The following is a 26,006-nucleotide window of genomic DNA, read 5'->3' on the forward strand; positions in this document are numbered from 1 at the left end:
ATAGACGTAAAACTATGAAACGATGCAGGAACATGGAAAGCATTTGCTGCTTCTGAATAGAGAACCTATAGAAAACAATCGGCTATTTAGACACTGTTTTTAGTGGTATATGGTAAATTAAATATGGAAGTAGAATAAACAAAACGGATATGATAGGGAGGCACGTGAGCATATGGAATATGAGAGAAATTAGTCAAAACACTATACTAGCTGTATATAAAAGAAAGGGAGGGGAATGAAAAATGGATAGCTGTATATAAAGTGTTCAAAGCAATTTTAACTTATGGATCGGAGAGCTGGGTTAGAAATAAAAGAAATTAAAAAATAAAAATAAAGGAAAGGCCATATAGTGGGATTAATGGTACAATCATATTAAAAATGCGGATATTAGGAAAGAACTAAGACATTGTTAGCATTCAGGAATGGGTGGGCAGAGCTAATCTAAATTGGTACGGTCATTCAATATGGAAGAAAACTGTTGAGAAAAGGAGAGTAATAACGAAAACTCAAACATGAAATATTAGCATAATATCGTAAAGACGATATTATGCTAATGAAATATCAGGAATTTGATTAACACCTACTTTTTACATATATCCATTATTTGTTGTTTGTATAATACAACGAATAAAATCTGACGATCCATCCCATACTGTACTAAAATGCAATTACACAGCCGTAAACAATGTGCGTATCAACCAGCTGCGAAAGGGTGAGGGGTGTTCCATTTAAATTTGACAGTCCTTATTCAATGCATATTTTTCATGGTAGAGCCAAAAGACATCACTGTTAAAAGTCAACGGGATCTGCTAATTATGTGCAAAAGATGAAGCTCATACGAGAAGGTGACTCTACGGATTTCTCACATTTTAATTTCGGGATCGAAATTAAATGAATTCAAATTCGTCGCTGTATTTCGATTCCTGATGATGAAATTTATTTGTTTAAGGGGAGGGAAATACTTTTATAGATAACCCAGCAGTTAGAAGTTCCTGCTGATCGTGGTCTCCCTACTGCGCTGTGTCTAACCATGCTTTAATAGATGATAGCGAAAGATGAAGGTGAACTTGAGTAAGAAAATGAACTTCGTGTTATAAACTGCGCATATATGATAACATTCAAAATACGATACTTATTCTGATGAAAATTGTAAGTTATTAATTTTAGTTTTATTTATTTATTTATTTAGTGCAAATGACCCGTAAAAATGAGCATTTAATATTACTAAAATAGCTCTTCCCCCTTCCATAAATTTAACATAAATTGAGCTGGTGTTTCTGGCTTAATAACTAAGGTTATGAGGCGAGTACTATGATTGCACATGTTTACTGGGCCAACCTGGTTTCAGATAAAAACCCTTTATAAAGGTTTATGGAATAAACCTTTTCTATTCTAGATGAAATTCAAACCAATCAAATGACAGCCCTTCTTTCTACTGCTATGGAAAACAACAAAGAGTTGGACAATGTAATGAAAATAAATAATGTGTAGTTGTTTCTTTAATCTCGGATATAAACGCCTTTGATACAATGGATTTCGGTCGGACATCCCACGCGGGTGGATATAATGAAGTTGATCGACTGTTTCAATGTGTACATTCAAAAAAAATTATGCAAACTTTCGTGCCAATTAATATAAAGACGTTCACTTTCATCGATCATTTTAAGTTTCATAATAATAATTATTATTATTATTATTGTACGGGCATCTCCATGGAATCCGAAGGCTCATCGCCCAAATTATTCATACAATCTATTTATCCATACAATCTTCTTGAACCCATTAACAGACAAAGCACTCACAACTGACTCTAGCAACCCATTCACAACTCTCCAAGTAAAGAATTTAGTCCTCACTCCCCTGCTAACAACACCTTTACTCAACTTCAGGGATGACCTCTTCTCATTTCTCTAGATAAGTGTTGAAATATTTCCCCTGTATCCAATCCTATAAAATCATTGAAGCAACTTAAATGTTTCTATCATATCCCTTCTTTTTCTACTATCAACTAACTTCTACAATCACACATTTTCAATCTGTCCTCATAGGGAACATTCCACAGACCATTCACCATCTTGGTCACTCGCCTCTGAATCTTCTTCACTGGCCTTATAAAGTGAATAACAACTTACTTAATTCCACTTGTGTGTTGTTCAATAGCCAAGTAATCTTATGAGATACTTTATCAACCTTAGCAATATGTCCTCTAAACTTTAACTCTCTGTTTACCACCAACCCAAAGACTCTAGCTTCATCTATTTCGTGGAGTACAGTTCCATCAATTTGGTACACAATTTGTAATCTGTTTATCCCAAAATGCCTAACTTTACATTTTAGCCACATTAACCTGATACCTATTATCTTTCCCCATACTGACAGCCTATTTAAATCGTCCTGCTAGGTCTCAACATCGCCTTAATTACCGTATTTACTCGAATATAACTCGCACTTTTTTTTTCCAAAATTTAAAGTTAAAAAAAGTGCGAGTTATATTAATTTATATTACACAGTTGTATAAATTTATAATTGCTCACATTATTTATAAAATGAATGCATTTAAATTTTAATTATCAATGTTATTTACGCGATAGGCCGTTCATCTTCATCACGCGATACATTTGAATCTTTTAGCGACAATGCTTCTGTAATTAAATTATTTCTGGCGAAATCATGCCCCAACCTCTCAAAATCCAGTTGCACAACAGTTCTAATAATCGTCTCTTAACCCACCCACGCGCAATCCAAGATCAGGTAGAAGTCAATACTCTCACTCCCATATTTCCTCTACTGGTTGCTTCCATCTCTATGCATATGATCGGTGTGGTATTAACAAAAGATTGCGCGACTCAACGACAAAGTAATGCCGACGATTGTTAAGTTAAAATACTGATTCTCTTCAACCGAATTGGAAAAAAAAATTGAAAGTGCCATAACATTATTTCTTAGTTTTAAATTTTTCGCGTGCGAACTATATGCGAAACTTTAATTTTTATTTTCATAAAGTAAATCAGGAGTGCGAGATATACGCGAGGGCGAGTTATATTCGAGTAAATAGTATTATTTTATACACTACCTAATTTCGCATCATTAACAAACAACTGAATATTTTCTTTTCCAGGTGATTTCGTATTTAATTTATGTACAAATTAAACAGTGGGGTCCCGGCACTGAACTTTGTGGCAAACCACGAGTCACCTGTTTTCGTCTTGATTCTGTCCCTCCATATACCACTTTGTGATAACTGTCCAGCAGCCACCCTCTTATCCACTTAACCAGTGTCATATCCCCCAGTGGTGTAGCTAGTGCTATTGCCGCCCGGGTCGGTCCTTGAGTTTGCCGCCACTCTCAATACACACCAAAAATACTATAAAAAGACAAAATGACGTATAGTGAAATAAATTAAAACACTATGTTTATTTTTGAAGTAAAACTTTAATTTCAACATTCTAAAATGTTATTTTTCTTGCCTTTCTGTTAACAAAATCGTCGATGACATTGGCGAAGTCTATTTCATAGTAACGTAGGTAATTCTTAATCGATTTGATTTAGAAAAACTGCTCTCACAACCAGCTAGACTTACAGTAATTGTGAAGAAAATTCGGAGTAGTATTACAATATTTGGAAATGAGTTCTCGAGACTGTATTTTAGAATTAACTGCAAAAGTTCAAAGTGCCCCCCCCCCCCCGGCTACGCCTCTGCATATCCCTCCTCATTTCTTCTAATTTGTGTAATAGAGTTCCATGTGGTATTCTGTCAAATGCCTTCGCAAAATCCACAAGAATCACTGTATAGTCATTTCCTTTATCCAAGTCTGCTGTTACTCCATAATAAAAAGTAAATCACTAACGCATGACCGCCTCTTCACAAAGCCAGGTTGAGCCTCATACAGTATCATACTGTTATCCACCAATTATTGAATTCTCTTCTTGATCAATTTTTTCAGTACTTTTACTACCAACTCCTGAGCTACTGATTGGTCTATAATTTTCTACTGCAGTCTTAGAACCTCCCTTATGCAAGGGAAGTATTTTGCCCTGTTTCCATTCCCTTGTAACTCTACCAGAGCTGAGACTGAGGTCACAAAAGTAAGCTCACTTTGATGACATACCCATGCAAAGTGGTCACTCAGCAACTCAACTATACGAATTCGTCATCAACACGCGAAATCACGTGCTTTATGAGTAAAATTTTAGAAACTCTAATACAAGCAAAATAGTTACCACTTTAAAAACTAGACTATCCAAAAAAAAAAAAAAAAAAAAACAGCTAATTTTCCGACGTGTAATAATAAAAACCTCATCTCATGAAACGGATTGATTACAAACTGAATTCGCTTTCTTCTGCCATGCGCAGAAGTATCGAGGGTTCTTTCATCTGTGGTCAGACTGTATTTTATCTGCTTCTATCACCTCGTCATCATCAGCACGTATTAAGGTTAATCTTCCACAGTCATTCTTCCTCTTGCCACATAACGAAATAACTCTTTGGAATTTCCTTTGGTCCTGCTTAGCTAGATTTTTCTCGCAACCTGATGTCTTCCTTACCATGCTGGTCACCTTTCTCCTTATATACCCACCGCAGAATTTTCTTCTTCTGTGGCTCATGCTTAATGATATCACTCCTCCATTTAACTCCTACCTATTTAACCCTCCTTATCTTAGGTATACAATTTAATATTGCTTCCTCTAGATGTTCCTTAACTATCTCCCAAACACTACTAACATCCTTCCCTTGCAGGATGAGAGAGGACGCATTGGGAGACAATGTGATCACTTTGGTTATAAATAGCTCTTCTGATCCTATGACCAGGTCCACTACTCTAACACCCCTGGTCCCATTCATCAATGTTGCCTCAATAATTATCTCTCAGTAGGTGTATAAATTTCATTTCCTTCCTGCCAAGTTACATCTTCCTTCCAATCTATATCTCCATAGTTGAAATCCCCCATAATAATTACTTGGTATGTACTTATTGTACTAATTTACTGATGCATGTCTTCGAGATCATCCGTGGAACCCACTGCCTACAGCAACAATTAACTGTATATTTCGTCTTACTGGCTCACACCAAACTGCTCCAAATGAACAGCCATCATATCCCCTATCTCCTATTCTTTTTGGCTGCAATTTATCCTCTGTCATGGGCAGTACCCCTCCCACCATTCTATCTTCCCTGGAAATACTAATCCCTTCATATTCTATCCCTGTAACTACATCATTTGCTGTTAGCCAAGTCTCACTAATGCCTATAACTTTTGGGGGGATTGCACTAATCAATGCCAAAAAATACTCCCTCTTGTTCCTGATACTTCTGGCGTTAGTATATAGAAATTGAAGCATTCCTTTAGGACCCCAATTACCCTTACTTCCTGAATTGATTACCCTATTCAATATTTTTTGCTTGAGACATTAGATTTCGCACTTAGTGATTTTTACACTTACTCACTTCATTGGGTACCTTCACACAAACTCACCTGATTCCACCCTAACTGCTTTAAGCTTTCCTGAATGCGCTTCAGCATGCTGAACGAATAAAGCTCTCTAGACACCTAACACCAAACCCATAGTCCATCAGCATTATACAAATCCTTCTTTCCCTCAAACACAGACCCACAAATCCTACTTCATTCCTTCTGCACCATCGACAATCATAATAATCAATATAACTCAGATTGATTGGTAACAAGCTTAAATATCTCTCATGTTAAATAATAATAATCCCTTCAGTCAAATCAAAACGCATTGGGAAACATCAAAAGCTGCATAAAGAATATGGGAAGTATGCATACGACATGTGATCTATCGGTCTGTGTAAAGTTTATGTAAGTTTCCATTTATAATGCAGTTTATAATATACTACACATACATTTAGTTAGCAAGATACGAGTTAATATTAGTTTTAATATGAGTTCATTATTTAATATAGTCAAGAGTTTACTTCCCTCTATGGCACATTTTTATTTAATATTGCTGATATTTAAGATTTTGAGGGAATGGGAGGAGGCATTATTTCAGAGATATACTCGTAATACACAAAAAATGAGCTTTTCATTTCTAGTATCCAATGGTTCAGATAATTTGCGTCTTGATAAGACATTAGTGATTAGTACAAAAGGATGAACGTTCCTTCATGCCCCACTGTGAATGCCAGAGACTCGCCAACTTCCGTCCAAAGATCTAACATTTCGTTAAGACGAAAGGATTTAATGCTGTGATAATACGATTATGATATCGTTAACGTGTTAAAAAAACGCTTCCAGGGATAACACGTTACTTTTTTTTTCAGGGCCTCTTTTCTCCTGTAACTATCCAAACGCTGCCTAAACAATACGTTTTAATATGATGATAGATATCAAAAACAGAAGGAAAATTTGGCTATAGGATGATCGCTTTTCTCTGATGCTGGCAGCGAACTTAATATTCATAGAGTTATACCCAAAAAAACTCCTGTGGTTTTTCGACTAAAAGACATCAGAAAAATACTAATTTAGACACTAAAAAAGTTTTCTGATCCCGATGGCGTCTCCAAATGTATTCAAACATTGTACTCCAGAGCTAATCTCTGTCCTATATCATCCTGAATTTTATATACCCAGCTGGTACTTATCCTCAGTGCATGGAAGCAAACATACATCCAATCTATTCCAAAACTGATAAAAGCCGTCAAACTAACGACAGATCGCTATCACCTCACTCCTCTCTAAAGTAACGGAGAAAGTAATCAAATAAACTAAACTATCTAGCAACACTAGTTAATCAGTGACCACCAGTATGAATTCCGCTAATCTAGTTCCCAAGCTGACAGCCTACATATCCTATCACTAGATATGCCACGGAAAGGTTCGTAGAAACATATGGTGTCGTACTTGACGTTTTCAAAGCTTTTGATCGTATCTGACATCAAGGCCTGCTCAGTAAGCTGCCTTCCTTCGGTGTACTGCCACCCTCTTTAACTGGGTGACCAGTTGGATCTCTGATCATTTACTGCTTTCCACGGTTGACAGATCCCTCTCTTTCAACTTCGGCACCAATGTAGGAGTGCTTCAGAGCTCTGTTCCATCGTCTACTCTCTTTCTCCTATACATAATTGACCTACTCTCAATCGCCACTTTTCCTATCCACAGATTTTTTGTTGATAGTACATCCATTCCTTATATCATTCGACAATCCATGCAGTGCTCAGACATTCAAGATAATCTGCAACTAACCATTGCCTTAAACAGTGAGATTTCATGCCTCGTTGAAGGATGGTGGTACGAAAACACTGTTTTGCCTTTCCTCTCGTAAAAGAGATCTCAGCTCTACAGAGGGGTCTGGATCGGATCGGATCTCCCCCTCCTCTTGAACTGATATTTACCTCCAGCCTCTTCTAGCATAAACACATCACATCAGTACCTTCCTTGGCATCTAAAAAATTGAACATTCTTTTCACCTATCCAGCCACTAACTACAAAAATCTCAAATCCGTCCATCCTAAGAATGCTGTTCGCACGTTTGGGGTGATGCACTAAAAACTTTCGATGCTGCTCAGGGAGCAATTTGGTTCATACATGACTCGAATATGAAACTATGGATACGAGAGTGGTTGACAGATACTAAAAAGTGGTATATGAAGAAGCGAATTCTAGAAGAAAGCAAGTGTTTAGTGGTGTGCTCCAAGGGTCTGTGCTTGGACCGTTACTGTTAAATCTGTACATAAATGATACAGAAAATGATTTGAAGATAAACGCCCAGTTATTTGCCGATGATGCAAAACTAGATAGCAATAATAGTTAATTAAATCGATGTAGAAAACTTGCAGGATGAAAAAAGTAAGAACAAAAGTTAAGGGGAGTCAGTTTTAATGTGGAAAAGTGTCAAGTTACACATTTTGGGATAAAAATATTACAAGCTGTGTACCACACTGATGGTACTGTACTTCATGAATCTAATGAATAGCTAGAGATTTGGGGATGTTGGCAGACAGAGCTAACGTTCAGAGGGCATACTGTATGGTGTCCAAAGTAGCTCATAGGATTACTTGGTTAATCATGAAGAAGAACCCAATGACAAGCAGAAAGAAGATGGGATACGCCAACATATGGATTGCTCTGCTCACTTGAATTTCATACGGATGATGAAGTGGTGCAGAAGATCCAGAGACGAGTGACTAAGATGGTGAGCGGTGGTCTGTGAAATGTTCCCTGTGAGGAGAGACTGAAAGTTTGTGGTTTCCAAAAGTTGGTTGATAGGCGACAAAAGAGGGAATATGATAGAAGCATTTAAGTTACCGAAAGGGTTTGATAGGACTGATGCAGAGGAATTGTTTCAGCACTTCGCCAGAGTGGTTAGAAGACGAGGTCATCCCTGGAATTTGAGTAAGAGTGGTTATTAAGGATGTGAAGTCTAGATTTTTCGCTTGGGGAGTAGTGAATGAGTGGAATGGGTTGCCCGAGTTATTTTTGAGTGCTTATCTGTCAATGAAGTCAAGGATAGGCACAATAGATATGTGGATATCTTCAGACTCCATGGAGATACCCGTACAGCAATAATCACTACTATTTACTCGTTTTATCCGTTATCATTGTTTGAATGTTGTAGTTGGCTTGATTTTAACATCTTCATTTATGTATTTGATTTTCTTCCACAGACGCATCCCTCAAGGAAAGCAAAACGCAAAAATTAACTTTTTAGAAAATTAGAAAATGTTTCTTTATTACTATATGGGATATGAATACAGTCCTTTTCAACTAAACGGTACTTAATGTTCTGAATGCGCTTACTGAGGCGCGTTGTGAGAAATGATGTATGGGCACGCACGCGTACACACACACACACACACACACACACACACACAACATGCAGATGTGGCGAACGCGGAGTTTACTAAATGGGGGGAGGAGGGGTTGAACTTTTTTGTTAAAAAAAATACGTTATCTACTGGAATGGCATAAATTAGTACAAATAAATAATGCAATTTAATGGGGGGGAAAATCACGAAATAATAATACTGATAAATAGGTTCCTCTCACTGATGTAAGGATGACGACATCCAGCACACACATAACCTATCAATTTTTCTCAGATTACTGTTTCACTATGCAATTTGGAATATTTATAAATATAAGTGGCATGTCCCTTATATTTCTTAAAAATCTACACCAAGATATGCACAGTATATCTTGGTGTAGATTTTAGTGCATTATTTCCATTCGATAAGCAAATTTTAAATACACATGGCGAGTTTGGAATACTGCATATACAGAGTGATACCCTGGAGTTTTAGTGGATAAGGAAGAAAGGTAGCAGAACAGTTTATATATATATATATATATATATAGATAGATAGATAGATAGATAGATAATATCATTGAACTTTTGGATTCATTATCAACCATTACTAGAGAAAAATATTTTAATCGAAATCACCGCCTGGAATTCCGTGTTGGAATTCTATTCACTATTTAAATCTCAGTTTTTGTTATCACATCAAGCTGAAACACAAGCGCGTGAATTTCCAAAAAACTACACGCACCGAGAGTCCAATGTACCTGAGACTCATCCGCATTTTTTTTTTAAATAAAGTGGTGTAACGTCATCACTTAAATGAAAATCTCACAAGAGGATCAAGATTATCTTAAACCTTGTCATTGTGAAATAAGGAAGAGGAGCCATAATAGACTAAGGTAGTTTGCGGAAAGAAAAATAAAGTTCCAGAAAGAAAAGTACTCTGTGTAAGACCAGCTCCACAACCTTGCTTGAAAAACGATAAGGATCGTCTGTCAATATTTGTATGACTCTTTTCAAAAGGTATCAAGTTTAGAATGTTCAACTGTTTGTGAAAACGGGGGAAGAGACTGTCCTCCCCCATTACCGTCACATGCACACGGAATCATTATATTAGAAAAATGTCATACAAAATTTTAAGCAATTTATAGTGCATTTTAAAATTATGAAGTACAAATTAGCGATGAAAAAAAAAAGTTGGACCATTTCATAGGACTTAATTTTTATTCAGAAGCGAGGAAATGCTTAAATAATAAATATTAATTACTTCAAATTAAGTATATGAGGTTTCTATTGCAGTTATTTGGTGTCAAGTACACGTTTTTCAACTGTAGAATTGAAAACTAGGCTGTCAAAAGTAAGCAAGGTTGAATGTTTGACATTTTCACTCAACTTAGAAATTTCTTTAATGAGAACACCACGTGATACCAAATATCAATAAACACAGCAAGAAAACTAGTTTAGGTTGCCCTGAATACTTACGGAGATTGTATATTCACGTGTTGGTGCATCTGTTTTATCTCCTGCAGATCCGGTGGTAGGGGCAGTCGACTTACCATCATAAATTTTCTGTCGCTGAACAAGTCGCTCGATGCTTGCAAATCGGTACGGAGGTCCTGCATAGTTACTAGCAGATGCTTGACGTGTTGGAGATGGAGTACGTAGTTCACGAAAACCGGAAGACGTACCAGTTGGAGACTTGAAGGCACTCCCCGACCCGAAAGTCGCACCAGCAGTATCACCACGTGTTTCTAGTTCCTCGAAGCGTTGAAATGCCCTGCGGTTTCCATCCACACTAGCTGAACTTACAGGGGTAGTAGTGAATAATGCCGAGCGGGACATTGAATAAAATGTATAAGATGGACTGATGCGATAAACGAAGTTCAACTTACAATGGTATCAGCTAAGACAAAGCGAAAGATCAGCTTAACATACTCCGGAGCTGCGACAAAAGCACACCAGTCTAGATCAGTAGTTTATCGGTAACATACACGGTCTAAGAGACGAACAGCTAGTACTTACAGAAGCTGTAGTCGCCTGCGACTAGCGACACGAACGGAAATACAGACAAACGGCGTGCGGTAGGTGAACTGAAAGGTCATTTCATCACTAGGGGGGAAAAATAGAGGAGGAAGGGAAAAAAAAAAAAAAAAAAACTAATCAGATCAACTGTGACGCTGGGGTAATTGTTACCAGTGGCATGCTGTTGTAGGCGTCGTTGAATATATTTAAACGTTTTTCGAAATTAAAAAAAAAATGTGCAACGAAGTCTTAAATGACATCATACTTTATCATATATTAAACGTGATATAATTTTATGACATTTCAAATTACTGTTTCAAATTGATGCCGTCTTCTAAATTAAAGTAGAAGAACAATTTTTATTTAAAAATTGTAGTTGTCACTATGGGGACAAAATTTAATAATTTTGTGTTCAGTAATCAAATGAATGAATGAACATATATATATATATATATAGAAAAATTGTATTAAAACTAATACTAACGGTTTATTTATTTATATATTTATTAGCCTAACATTTTTCTTACTCCTTCCCACTCCCCTTTGGGAGAGAAACTTAATTTATCTTTTTAGCCGTATTTGAATACTGAAAATTTAAATTGATAAACCCTTTTATAGAAGAACAAATTTTCGTTAAGCTGACGAGTCTGTGTTACGCAACGAAACAGGTTTGGTAAGTTTATGGAACATTGCCCTATGATCTAATAATTTTATTATTAAGATAATCTGTTATAGTATTGTTATATATAGCACTGTGACAGTAATCTGTGCCGGATGGTAATCTGTTCTAATGAGAGCATTAGACCTAAGAGCACGCTGATGCTCGTCAGAAGTGAAGAAGAAATCCAGAATATCTGCGAAAACTCGTGGAACAGGCAAGTGCACCATCGAGTGGACATTGAAAATCATAAGTGTTATAAAAAGCTATCATATCTTGGTGAATAAACAAATACTTAGAAGAATGTGATTAAAATGAACTTATCAAGAAAGGCTATAAATCACCCAAACCAGCTGTCATACCTTCTCTTAAAATCATTCACACTAGATGCACTCAATGAAAGAGAGTTTTTGTTCTCTTGAGGTTTCTTCCGAGTCTTGTCACCGCTGAGGGGGGGGGGCTTAAGATTTCGGAAGAGTTTTGCCTTGGGAGAGCATTTTGAATCTCCGGGAAAAGTGCTTTCCGGCGTGTATTTTCCAGGGTGGATACACCGGGTAACAGAACGCAATGCTGTAGCTAATGAAGTTTTAACTGAGGCTGGCTATTGCCGTTACCCAGCCATGACCAGAGCTTTTAGTTCAATAACCCCATCCAGACTTTTTTTTTTTTTTTTTTTGCCGGCTTGGTTGGCGAGTGGTTAGAGTATCCGCTCTCCAGCCAAAAGGCTGCGGGTTCGAATCCCGCCGTGGGCATGGATGTTTGTGATTGTCTCCGAAAATACTAGTGGTGGTAGTGGGCGGTAGATGGCGCTGGTGTATATGATGATTGTAGTTGCGGTTCGTTGTAGCTGGTGGATTTGAGCGGTGGAACAGAGAGTAGGTGTCCTCCCTCGATGAGCCTTTGGGACGTAATAGGAAAACTATTCCACTCACTCACTGCTCTGAGACAGAAAAACCTAGCTCTTACCCCTTTCTTGATTGCGAACAAACTTCCATGGATGCCCCCCCGTATTCTCTTATCATCTTCCATACAAAGAAATATTTCATCAGACGATATCCTCGACACTCATTAACTAGTCTGTAAATTCACATACTCGCAATCTGTCCTCATAATCTAAATCCCATAATCCAGATATAATCTTTATAACTCTTCTTTGCACTCTTTCCGCCGCTTCTTTATCCTCTTGAATAAAGAAGCTGAAATCATATCCATAGTTCTGCCAATGACAGTGCACTCCATTCTTTTTCTTCATCCGAGAAACCTTATTGTAGCGCTCCAATAATTCAAACAGTCTTCAGACTGTCTATAACCCAATCCCTTAAACACTGGTCTCTTCACCAATATGAAGTAAAGTGATCAGTGTTAAGCATTGGATTATAACACAACATTGATGGCTTGAATATATTCGGAAAGCTGTGTTATTACACAACAAACATAAGAATGGCTTGGAATGGTGTGAGACAAGGTTGTATAATGTTTGGTTTACTGTTTATCATAGTCACTGCTTGGATTATGAGAAAATTACAGGTATAAGGAATTAAATGAAATCCTATGTCGTCGCAGCTGGAAGATCTAGATTATGCAGATGATAGTTTTTATATATAGGAGGCACTGTGCAGAACAGCTAAAAAAATGTTGGTCTTAAAATACATATTTTAATACCAACAAAAGAAAACATAAGTTATATAAAACAAGAGTTCTTAAATTTAACATGTGCCACAAAAAAATTAAAATCGATGCACTAGAAGTTCATAATTTTACATACTTGGAAGCTAATGTTGATATTGAAGGCGGAAATAACAAGGATGCAACAACAGATTGACAAAAGCAAATACTGCTTTCAAAAAACTGAATAATATATAGAAATCATTTGAACCAAAATAAAGTCTCCTTCAATAGAAATGTTAAGGCCGCATATAGATCAGAGACACGGAAATTATGCCATGAGGCACGAAGATAATAAATTAAGTAGTTTGTTTTGGAAGCACTGAAATTTTCTAGATTATCTCTACGCCATTCTCGAGTGGAGCGAAGATAATCTAGATTTCAATGCTACCATAAACAGTCATATCTTATTTTTCGAAAGATCTTACTTCACCCCTCCTTACTTCGGATAATATCCTGATCCCCAGTCAAGATTAATTTTTTCTTCTTGATCTGTCTTTCATATCTAGCCCACCGTGACACAAACATCACACCATTGTATCTTCTTCCAAAAAAATTTTGGATTCTGCTCCGTTCAAGGAAATTTTCAGTCGGGGAGGATCATAATAAAATAGGGATTCAAATGACAGAATATATAGGCTGACAAATGCACAAATGACAAATGCACCCCAGTCAAGATTAATTTTTTCTTCTTGATCTGTCTTTCATATCTAGCCCACCGTGACACAAACATCACACCATTGTATCTTCTTCCAAAAAAATTTTGGATTCTGCTCCGTTCAAGGAAATTTTCAGTCGGGGAGGTTCATAATAAAATAGGGATTCAAATGACAGAATATATAGGCTGATAAATGCACACGTTTCATCCTTCTTAAGCAAAAGTCGCTACTAGAGTGGTTATCTTATTAACCACATCCAATTAACAAAGTAATAACTCTGTTGTTAATAAGACAAAACTATTACAAAATTAAGGGGATATTAAATCCCACATAGTTTTAAAACCGATTAAGAAACTCAAAGATAGGAATCAGAGAGTTTCTTGCCGAATATAGTAAACTATAAAGTATCGGCGAACACTAGCGTTAGCCAATGCAAGTGATCCTAGTACGTAGTACAATCTCGGGCAACTCGTTGCAAAGGTGAGTAAAGTTCAGATCGCTATTCTTAGGTATTTTCCATAATGTAAAAACACATTTCCCAGGAAATGTATGCTGTTATTACATTATGGAGGGAGGTCACTACCCAGACCGGTTTCAGCCTTTTTTGAGGCTTCATCAGTGAGTAGCTAGACCAAATTGATACCAAAGTGTATAGCGAAAAGAACTTATATACTCTGCGAACCTTATACTCGAACTTATATACTCTCCATAATGTAATAACAGTATACATTTCCTGGGAAACGTGTTTTCACATTATGGAAAATACCTAAGAATAGCGATCTGAACTTTACTCACCTTTGCAACGAGTTGCCCGAGATTGTACTACGTACTAGGATCACTTGCATTGGCTAACGCTAGTGTTCGCCGATACTTTATAGTTTACTATATTCGGCAAGAAACTCTCTGATTCCTATCTTTGAGTTTCTTATTCGGTTTTAAAACTATGTGGGATTTAATATCCCCTTAATTTTGTAATGTTTTCATTGCCGAAATGAAGCTTATTAGCTCTTTATACTTAAGTAAAAAAAGACAAAACTATTTTTTGTTGTTGTCCATTTGGCATTTTGTACATAAAGAAGTGTACATGGTATTCAGTTATATATTAAATAGGTTTTAATGCTCCGCAGCTACAATGTTAGACGGGTAACTTGTTTCAAAAAGGCAAATTCGTGGAGTTTGTATGTTCGACCTATAAAACAAGTGTGTAAACGTTAGACGTGGTAGCCAAGAGGCATGCATTTGCCATGTCTCTGAATGACCAAGTGCTAGGAAAACGAAAACGTCGACGGGAAGTTTGTAGTATTAGTGGAAAGAAAATAACAATCCGTCTGGTCATAAGAATTAACACCTATTTTTATTCCAAATTCCAATCTTTTTGGATTTTCATATAATTTTCGGCCCAAGAAAATAAATCACATCTCAGACAGACAAGATCAATGGTTGGTGTCCGTTATTGTGGTCCTGTTTATTTTATTTTTTCTTCTCTTTTTGTTATTTATATATCACTTACTGGAGAACCCGGTTCCCTAGAATCAACGGGGACTATGGAAATAAAAATTAAATACTACTTTACTTTTACAGTTCCTGCGTATGATTGTATTTGAATAAAAGAAACGCTTTTAAATTTTGGGATGCTCAATTTTTACGACGACTAAGCCTTTAGTCGCCCGTTGGAAATGACAGAGTTAAAAAAAAAAAAAAAAAAAAACTTCGGAAATCCAGATTCTAATCTTCAGCACACTTGAAAAGCACAGCATAAGAAATAGTGGGGTATTTATTTTTAGTCAATGAGGCTCAGATACAAAACGTGCACGTGCTCGACAATAGGGGCTTTAATTACCACTTACAATGTGAGCTCCTATTACGATATGCACGCACAGGACAAACGCAACAGAGCAACATAATTTAAAGATACTATTATACTGGTTATTGACTGGGACCTACAAGTGTTCAATAAATTACACATGTGGTGGTTAGACTTTTTTGAAAAATCGAATGTTCACAACTAGATTAAGTTCTTGCTACAATTGCGGATGAACATCCAAAAAGAAAATACATTACTCCTCAAAAATTATTTACTTAACACTAAGAGTTACTTAAATGTTTATTTTAAAATGATAAAGTATTTAGTGAACTTCTGCATGTTAAAGAGACATGCAACCTACGAAATGATTTCTATAGAAAAAGTGAAAAAAATTGGCAACAAAGCCCAGGGTAGTGATTGGGAATTCGAATTTTCTTTATACAATAAATATCTGAAATTCTCGCAGCAGAAACTCGTGGCACAGATGGACCAATCTCCTAATGCATCCGCTTTCAGAAATGTCGGTTTCTTGGGTTATATTCAGATTAGAGGAAGAGAAAATTAACTTTTTTTTTTTTTGTTCTTATTCCAACGGAAATATTTTCTTAAAAAGTCATGTATGAATTCTTAAAGTTTTACAAATTCCTCTGTATTGATGTTGAAGAAACAACCAAAGTTGGGTTGCTCGAAATTATGGAGAAGTAATTAAGGCACTATGATTCCAGAGTATTGTGTTTATAAATTGCATGTTCCTCTGACCGGTTTGCTTATTTTGCAGGATGAAAAACTCAGGTGTCCGCTAAATAAAATAACTATATTTCTATAATACCGGCTAACTCGTCTTCAGCTGAAAAGTCCTAAAATGGTTCTTCACGTCCTAGACGGGATTCAAACCCAGATCTTTTCAACCAAAGGAAATCACTACCGACTTGGTTATGGAGGCTTTCAAAATCAGAGGGGGGATTCATTGAAAACAGGAAAACTGATGGAATCTCACCAATTGAGCTCAAGATGTGTGCTCTTGATAATACCTATACACATGAAAAGTAAGCCCGTATACAGACAATAATAAGACGAAAGCATCTACCTTCGCGCTGTCCACCTATTGTTCGAACCCCATCTAAAGTTTGCATGAGTTCAAGTGACTGTATTTCCCAAACTATGTTCCGAGGAACACTGGTGTTCTCCGGAAAGTGAATAAGTGTTCCGTGAAAAATTATCAAAATTAATATGAGCCTGGAATGGTTTTAAATGCTGCGACAAGTTCAAACATGTTTGAAAATCAGGCGCTCCTCACTTTGCGTGTGGATTGTGCTATTAAGGCCAGCGCGCGCTGGCGTTGACTCAGCCGCCCATTGTCGACACCTCCGAGCGCTAGTGAAGTACAGAGGTACCTATTCTAGGAAATGTAGTCACAAGCAAGGTCAATGCGATGCGGCTCGGCACGCCTGTAGTGTGCGCTCTCGCATTTTTGCGATGCGATACAGCCTGCTTCGGCGATAGTGTGCGCTTAGCTTTACATTGAATACGAGACCGATGACACTCGACTCTATACCAAGGTGTTCCGTTAAAATTTCAGGATTTGTGAAGAGTTCCGTCGTAGGAAAAGTTTGGAAAAACCTGGTCTAAACAGCAACAACTACATAAATATGCCTCTGTAACTTGCTGAGGTCAGAGTAAGCTAGCCACCATGATGCAGAATAAAACTAACTAATCAATGTGTATTAAGTTGAAATGGGTTAGAGTATTATTGAAGTGGGGACATTGGAGAAATTACTAACCAGATAAGTGACAAGTATGATTTATTGTATAATTCATTTTTATAGTATGTTAAAAAATTGACTGTAAATTAGAAATTCTAAAAGCAAAAATTTTGGGCGCATAGTCGCTAGGAATATGAAACTTGGAGAGAAACGTTGTCTTTTTGCTTGCAACTCATATCTTTGACAATACTCAAGATCAGGTCTCTCTTATAGGACTGACTCTCATGCCTAGCCTTTCCTGACACAATTACATCACTTCTAGAGAATCCTAAACTTCCAGAAAATCTGACATCCTCTTTTGCTTCAAGAGTCATTTTTCATCTATTACTTACTCTGTACAAATTCATACAGGTTCAATACTGGAATACATTTGGAGTGGTGCACCTAAAACCTCTCTAAAAATCCTTGATGCTGTTCAGAAAAGAGCAATTCAGTTGACTAACAACTCTCTCACAGACTGTTTAACCACTGTCTCACAGCAGCCAGTTTCTGCATGTTCTTCTACAGATATTTCCATGGGCATTGTTCAGCATAGACAGCATCCATTACACCCTAATTTCTACTAAAACTACAGCAACACGAGTAACAATTGCCAACATTCTCTCACGATTCAACTGTTGACTCAACGAACCAGATGTTCCCAGCACCTTTCATTCAGCCTATCTGAGTTCTGTGTCACAGCCTTCCCTATGAACTATTCCGAAGACTACAACCTCCAGTTCTTTAAGAGGAATATCTACCATTTACTTTGCTCTTAATCTTAGCGTGCGTGCGCACAGCATTTGTTTGCTATACGTCTTGCAGCATCTCCTGTGTGGAATGATATAAAAAAACATTTGGTAACAAACAGAAAACTGTTCATTTCCGAACCGGGATTAGGCAAATTCCTGCTTGGGGCGAATATCAGCTCGAGCAGAAAGTGCACTTTACGAAAACTGACATATTTTACACGTGATGTAATGAGGCAGTCGGCTCGGCTTCAATATTACTCCGTTCCTTTCCCTTCGGTGTCACTAGTTTCGTAGTTGACACTTATTGCAGTGTAACACTCCACTGTTTCCAGTTTCAATCAAGCTGAGTTTCCTCTTAAATATATCAATGCTTACCTAGTATGAATGTCTGTGAAAAGCGAAAAATGAAATGTAAATGGAGACTAAAAAAAAAAAAGGAGAGAGAGACAATAGCGAGCAAACGCGCTATTAAGTAACAGAGGTACAGTCCGACCACAGAAGGGAGCTATCGTTGGCAGACTGCCAGGAAGAGTCAATTCATGTTGAAGGGGAGAAAGAAATAAGGCGATGTACGAATTGGTCACCAATTCGTACATCGCCATGTTATACAAGCAAAATAGTTACCACTTTAAAAACTGCAATATTCATAAAAGAGAAGTTAATTAATAAACTCATCCCACAATACGGACTGATTACCCTATTATCGGAATGGTTTCTCCTTTTCACATGCGCAGAAGTGTCGAAGGGTCTCGTATCTGTGGGCGTACTATATTAACCTGTGTTAATTAATGGATATCAATAAACAAAAGCTGAGAAGATTAGTAAACGAAAATAAGAAATTATTTTCGCTTGTGGGGGGGGGGGTAAAATTATTAGCAGTAAACAATGTGTATTTTAGTTTTTGCTGCAAGTGGTGGTAATTAGTATTGTATCATATGGTCTATACTGTTCCAGATAGTGTAGTCTACACTATTAGAAATGTCATCAAAGTAATTCCGGCAATTAACATCAATAACATTCAATTCGTACCTGATGTGTTGGATCCTTTCTCTAATTAGTGCCAATGAAGTTTTGTGATAAATTCTTTTGGCTTGTATAGATTGAATATGTCCTTTGATTAATAATAACTTAGGGATGATTGAAAATTCCCTACACCTTTTGAGGAATGTGAGGTGGTTCGATAACTTGGCCTTTCTGCATTTCTCTTTTTCTAGGCACCATGCTTTGCGTTTCATTAGACTGTTTAAAGCAGAGGTGGGGAACCTTTTTAGTATCAAGGGCGAAAATTGCTAATTTAAAAACTTCTGCGCGCGACTGGCAAATTTTAACTCTTATACGTATATAGTGTGCAATATATATCTCAATAAGTAAATGTGCAACATTCTCATCTGATATGGTATCTTTTAATTACGATTGTGTAGACATATAATTATAACAATCTTAAACTTTTTAGTGAGAAGGCTGAAACTGCTTTTTTTTTTTGTGAAAGCTTAGAAATATTAGCCGCTCCCTTGATGAGACGGCTACTCGTAGTTCATTGGCGAGATTGTAGTTCATTGATGGTTGCCAGACGTATGACGATCATATTTTATGTAATATGGTTATTTTTGATTTTGTATATTTAATTATTTAAATTTAAATAAATTTAAATTATTATAAAATTTTATTTACATGTACATACGAGTACATCAGCAAAGGGACGAATTGAAATAGACTCGCGGGCGAGGGATTCCCCACCCCTGGTTTAAAATATTCATATTTGGTCATGAAGTGTTAAAATATAAGACTAATTATTGTTTATGTGACCACCGCCTACCAGTTTCGCTAGAACTGGTAGGCGTTATTGTATAGCTTTCGCTAGCAACTGTCTAGCTTTCTCAAGGCTTGAACGGTAACACAAAAAAATATATGATATATGCACAAAAGGATAAAAAATACAAAACCGTCAGTAACTATTAGGTAGCTCAGTTGACGCGTTCACGTGACAATGTCAGTATGTATTGCGAATCTTCAGTCAGTGTCCTGAACACGAGTTATATGATTATTGGCGTACTGTAGTTCCGTCAAACTGAGTGAATTGATCAAATTTTTCCAATTATATGGCACCTTGATTTCTGTTTAGGTTGCTGCCTGTTGTTTCTTTGAATAATCGATGTCTGAAATCATCGTCTATGTAGGGCATAGAGCTATTTTCCCAGTCTATAGTATGGTTAGAAGTTGAAAAGTGATGCGCTAAACCGGAGGTGATCGTCCTGTTATGATTGACATCTCCAACATGCTCTTTCTGTCTGATTTCGAGGCTTCTGGAAGTTTGTCCAATGTAGGAAAGGCCACATGTACATGGAATATTATACACACCTGGATATTTGTAAAATGGAACACTATCTTTAGGAGATCTTAACACCTGTCTAATGCTAGTAGTTAGTTTAAATACAACTCTGATGTTATGAGCTTTTAACAATCTCGCTATTTTGGTGAAAACCGAATCCATAAAGGGGATGATGACTGTTGATCTCTACTGGGAGACTATTTCTTGTTGTCGGGGGTTATATAGTTGTATTAATATGGTCACATAAACAATAATTAGTCATATTTTAACACTTCATGACCAAATATGAATACTTTAAACAGTCTAATGAAACACAAAGTACAGTACCTAGAAAAAGAGAAATGCAGAAAGGTCAAGTTATTGAACCACCTCACATTCCTCAAAAGGTATAGGGAATTTTCAATCATCCCTAAGTTCTTATTAATCAAAGGACATATTCAATTTATACAAGCCAAAAGAATTTACCACAAAACTTCATTGGCACTAATTAGAGAACGGATCCAACATATCAGGTACGTACTGAATGCTAGTGATGTTAATTGCCGGAATTACTCTGATGACATTTCTAATAATGTAGACTACACTATCTGGAACAGTATAGACCATATGATACAACATAGCTACGAGAAAACTTTTAAGTTAAAAAAAAGTTAACCAAAAATCTAAGGACGAGCACTACTTTTGAAGATTACAAGACAAATCAGCTTGTGGAAATTTGTATAATTGACAATTTCGAGTAGAAAACGGGTATACATTCAACTTTTCGAATCGCGCGCAAATGGAACACGTGGTAGCACTCAACAGGATAAACGGCAGCACTAAGCGAACTGTTTTTGAAGGAAGTTCTTTTCGTGAAGGAATAAAGTTGCAAACATGGATGTCTTGTAATGTCTCAAAGATCTCATTGGATGATTTCACGCGGGGAAGAATTATTGGAAAGCTTGAAGTCTGAAGATTTACTGATATTGTCAGAGTTTGGAATCTCACATAGCGTTGTATCCAGGCTCTCGGCACAGTTTCAAACCAATGGAATGTGTTCCAAGCATTACCACGGAGCACGAAGACAGATTTTTGGTTATAACAGCAAAATGCTCTATTCAAGCATACGTACGCGGATATCTCGACAAACGTCGTATCGCAGACTAAATGCCCTATACACCGGGAAGCCTTTAGTCTGCGTTCGATTATACACAGCTCATTGTAGAGAGCATTTTCAGTGGTGTTCTATCCATAAAAATTGAAGAAGACATCAACAAGCTAATGTACTCTTTATAAATGAGAATCGTTTTAGTCTTTCCTCCGATTCTAGACGATACTTGACCTGGCGTGAAAGTAGTACTGTTTACCATCATGAGAATGTTCTTGAAACGGGAAGTATGAATAGGGACTATGATTGGTGAACGATATTGCAACCAAATTCTTCAAAGTCATGTTCGATTGTTCCGTGGTGCTGTATGTGAAGAATTCATTTTTTTGGATGACAATGCCATACCACATTGTACACGAGCAGTGGAGATAGTACTGGATGTGACCGAGGATATTAATCGAATTGAGTGGCCACCAAGCTCTGCAGATCTCAACCCCATAGAACACGTTTCGGGCGCAATAGGGAGGCGCATTGCTGCTCGAAATTCCCCTCCAGAAAACAAACAAGGAACCAATTTGCCTCAAGAACTCCTGAATCACTGAGTGTTAAGCACGGTACGACGTTGTGAGAGCTGCATCGCAGGAGTTTGGAGTGGACATATTCAGTACTGAAATGTCTCTCCGCATAGTTTTCTGCAAGCACTGTACATTAATTCCTTAAATATGTCCTTAGGAAATTTGTAACTTTTGCCAAAAACGTATTGCAATTAATTTGTATGAAATTATAACACATTTTTTGTGTTAGCAATAAATTTATGTCCACGTTTGGCTGAAAAGTCATGAAAAGTTTTTAATGTACAGGTAAAAATGCAGTTTGAACACCAGTACATTTGCGTAGCACGGGGCGGGAGTACAAATCAAGGTCCATATACCATATGTCTAAATATTTAAAAGTTATAAATTAAGCTAACAAACTGTTAAATAAAATGTTCCATCTTCCTACCTCGACAACATCATTTGTTTAAAAATATGTCAAGATTTTTTAATAACTGAAAATTGGCAAAAATATCAAAGACGACTGAATTTAATTATTATTGCTCATGACGGTGTTCTGTTGATGATATTGGCGATATTAATAAAACAAATATACATAACGCATAAATTATTATACTTATTTCAGGGAGACTATTTCTCCCTGAAATAAGTATAATAATTTATGCGTTATGTATATTTGTTTTAATCTTAATTTATTTTTGCCTTCATTTTGACAAAATCACTAATTATAGTTATAATCAAGATTTTCTACTAACTAATGCCAAAACAGACAAGGCCTTTCAAGACAAGATTATATTGGCTTTGCTGTGTATATTGTTTTTAACAATTATTTATTGTTAAAAGGAAATATTGACTTAACTGTCAATATTTCCTTCTTTCATCTCTTATTAAATAATTTTTTTTTTATGTTAGTAACATATGGGGTGCTCTAAAGCAGCGCTTCCCAAACTGTGGGCCGCAGCCCCCTTGGGGGGGCCGTAGGTTTTATTGAGGGGGCTGTGAAATAATGAAAACAAATTTAAAATGTTTTAAGACTAAGTAGATTTTTTTATTTTAAAAGAAACGTATTTAACTTTTATTATTTCTTTTTTGTTATTTTTTATATTTTAATGGAAAAATTCACACATCGGTGCTGGTTCACAAACTTTGCTTCCTGCGTATTTCGGCGCTTAATGAATATTAGTAAATATTGCTTATTCATATGTTTCATTTCAAAGCAGTGGTTAATTGTATTTACTTCGAATGCTCTCCAGGGAAGCTCCAAATCTTCCTGTCCCTTTCAACATGCGTTCGTAATCAGGGACTGTTGATATTGACTTTATATACATATCAAAACTCGTTTTATATTATCACTGTCATCCGAGCTAGTTTTCTGTTACCAATAAAAGTTTCGCATATACTTCACACATAAAAAAAGCTTAAACAAGTTCATGTGGGGAGATAGTAACTCACTTGCAGTGGTAAACAACACGCCCTCCCTAACAGCCACTATACTGCAGAGGCAATAAAAACAAGTACTTTTATTATGCCAGTGAATAAGGTATGAGGAGTCTGTGTAATATATTTCTCAACAAATAGTGCAATTAGAGACAATTAGGATAAAAACACACTAATTAATGAATCACATGTCCCCTCATACAGAAACTATGCTGTATAGACTGAAACAAAACCATATGTTGCATGGGCAAACACAGTATCTAACTAAAAACTATTGTTATTAATTAGATGTGTGTGAGTTCGATTTCCCAAGGCAGCAACAAAATTCAACCGAACGTGTTAAAATTCGTAAAAGTGTTAAAACTAAGTAATATATATATATATATATATATATATATATATATATATATATATATATATATATATATATATATATATATATATATATATATATATACAGGGTGTTCGGGATAAATTTGACAGTTTCGTAAGGAAAAAGAAAATCTTCTTTGTATCTATTAAATTTAATGAATTGACAAAAAAACATTACAGGCAGAGTTAATTACAATACTATCAACAAGATTTACTCAAAATAACCACCATTAGCATCGATCACAGCTTCAATTCTGCTTCGGAACCTCGAACAAGCTGATGCTACAGTCTCCCTGGGAAGGGCCGCAAAAACTGTTTTAATTTTATCCATTAACTGGGCTTTTGTATTACTGGAAGTGCGATTGGTGTCTTTTTCAACTGCGCCCCATACAAAATAATCCATGGGGTTAAGGTCTGGGGAGTTTGGAGGCCAAACATTTGGACTGGTGAAGTCGTAGAAATTTTCAGACAACCATTTTTGACTTTTCCCAGAGGTGTGGCAAGGGGCCGAATCCTGCTGCCATACATACGGCCTACCATTGGCTACCCTTGTTATCCAGGGCTTGACTACAGTTAGCAACTCCACGAACAAAGCCCGAATTCCAATGCCAGGGTTCTTCAACACCTGTTCCTGCAGATTTGCGAGGAATTCTGCTGTACGAACGCAATCAGATCGTCTGCTAGGGATCTTTCTTCTTGCTACATCCTCGTAGTCACCATTGCAAGTCTCTAGTTCATGCCTGATTGTTTTTACTGTATTCAGGGAGCATTGGGCAGCAGTCGTAATATCCTTATTTTGATGGCGGGCACGAATCATCATGATACAAGTTATTCTCTTCCATGATTCAGGTGGGTTCCAGCTATCCATCCTTTCTGACATCTTGTATATGAATGAAGAAGGGTCCAAACTTTTAAACTTTTAAATATAATTAATTATAAATATGTCAAATTTATCCCGAACACCCTGTATATATATATATATATAATAAATGTTATGGCAGTTTCACATATGGAATTTGGTTGGAGAGTTAGCATTTCAACTAAATTGTCAGCTATACTTTTATCTTTCGGTTGCACGATATTTTGTTAATACCGCACCAATCATATGCGTTTTAATAACCTGCCTTTGCTGTCTGTTTCGCGTTAGGCTTAATTACCTTAAAGGGAGAAAAGTCACAAAAGAGAAAAATGTTCCTGGTCTGGGGATTCCCTTATTCAGGTAATATTCACTAATTTCATGTTATCAGTCTGTGGTGTGTGCCAGTATCGGTAAGTGGTGATATTATTTGATCTATTCTACGTTAAAATATTTAACCCTGAGATGGATAAGTGGCTGATAAAAAATAAAAAAAAATTCCCGCGAACAATCAGAAGCAGAAACAGACTCAAAAAAAAAAAAAAAAAAAAAAAGGAGAGTATTTCATATTTTACCATAACAGCCCGCATCGTCTTCAGAACCAAACGGTAAGAGGCAAAAAATGTAATATATGCATTTGATTTTTGCAATATTTGCTGTGTATGTTTTGTATTGAATATAAATACAATAAATATTATAATAATATAGCTCTCTATTACGATTTTTTTTCGAGGGGGGGGGGCGTGAAAGATTTTAATTTTTGCAAAGGGGACCCTGACATCCAGAAGTTTGGGAAGCACTGCTCTAAAGCGCCGAATCCAAGATAGGAGCCCCTCTTGCCTAGGTCTACGTGCGACCTTGATCAGACACGTGTTTAATTCCAGATCTGGTCAATTTATAAGCTTTTATTAATGCTATGACTAATTTTTGCCCTCTTTAACCAGTAGTATTGAAGCGAACATGCTAACTACTTATATATTAGTGTGTTTATTAGAATGTGAAGAAAAAAATTCAGGCATTTTATAAATGATACAAGACCAATTTTTTATTATTATTAACGATACTAATTTTCGCTTCTTACACGTATGTCCCGGATCACTTTTATGGGGGGAAAAATCAGTTTCATCTCTGCCATTATGAACAAACGTCGAAAACATTCAGTATAATAAAAACTAATAATAAACCAAAGTCTATACATACACCTACATTAGTGCACTTCTGAATTCTAATTGGATTCGAAACATTGCTGGATAAGCAGGGCAAGTAATGTCATATAATGTCATTACAGCAACTCAGAATACA

At 36.5% G+C, this 26,006-nt stretch overlaps 1 protein-coding gene across 3 annotated transcripts in view; it reads right to left on the bottom strand.

Moving 5' to 3' along the window:
- LOC150096825 (septin-7-like) overlaps positions 1-26,006 on the bottom strand; it is a 394,847-nt gene that overhangs the window by 261,498 nt on the left and 107,343 nt on the right. For 2 of the 3 annotated variants that reach the window (XM_090407844.1, XM_090407843.1), the window contains exon 1: positions 10,250-10,743. The exons of the other annotated variant lie outside the window; for it this stretch is intronic. In XM_090407844.1, the coding sequence (XP_090263970.1) occupies positions 10,250-10,609 (360 nt within the window). In that variant the 5' untranslated portion in view covers positions 10,610-10,743. Of the gene's footprint in view, positions 1-10,249; positions 10,744-26,006 lie in introns of those variants that run through there. 3 annotated transcript variants of the gene reach the window in all.

Source organism: Typopeltis vanoorti, chromosome 18 (assembly GCF_054136105.1).
Source record: "Typopeltis vanoorti isolate ZY-2024b chromosome 18, IOZ_Tvanoo_1.0, whole genome shotgun sequence".
Classification (NCBI taxonomy): domain Eukaryota; kingdom Metazoa; phylum Arthropoda; class Arachnida; order Uropygi; family Thelyphonidae; genus Typopeltis; species Typopeltis vanoorti.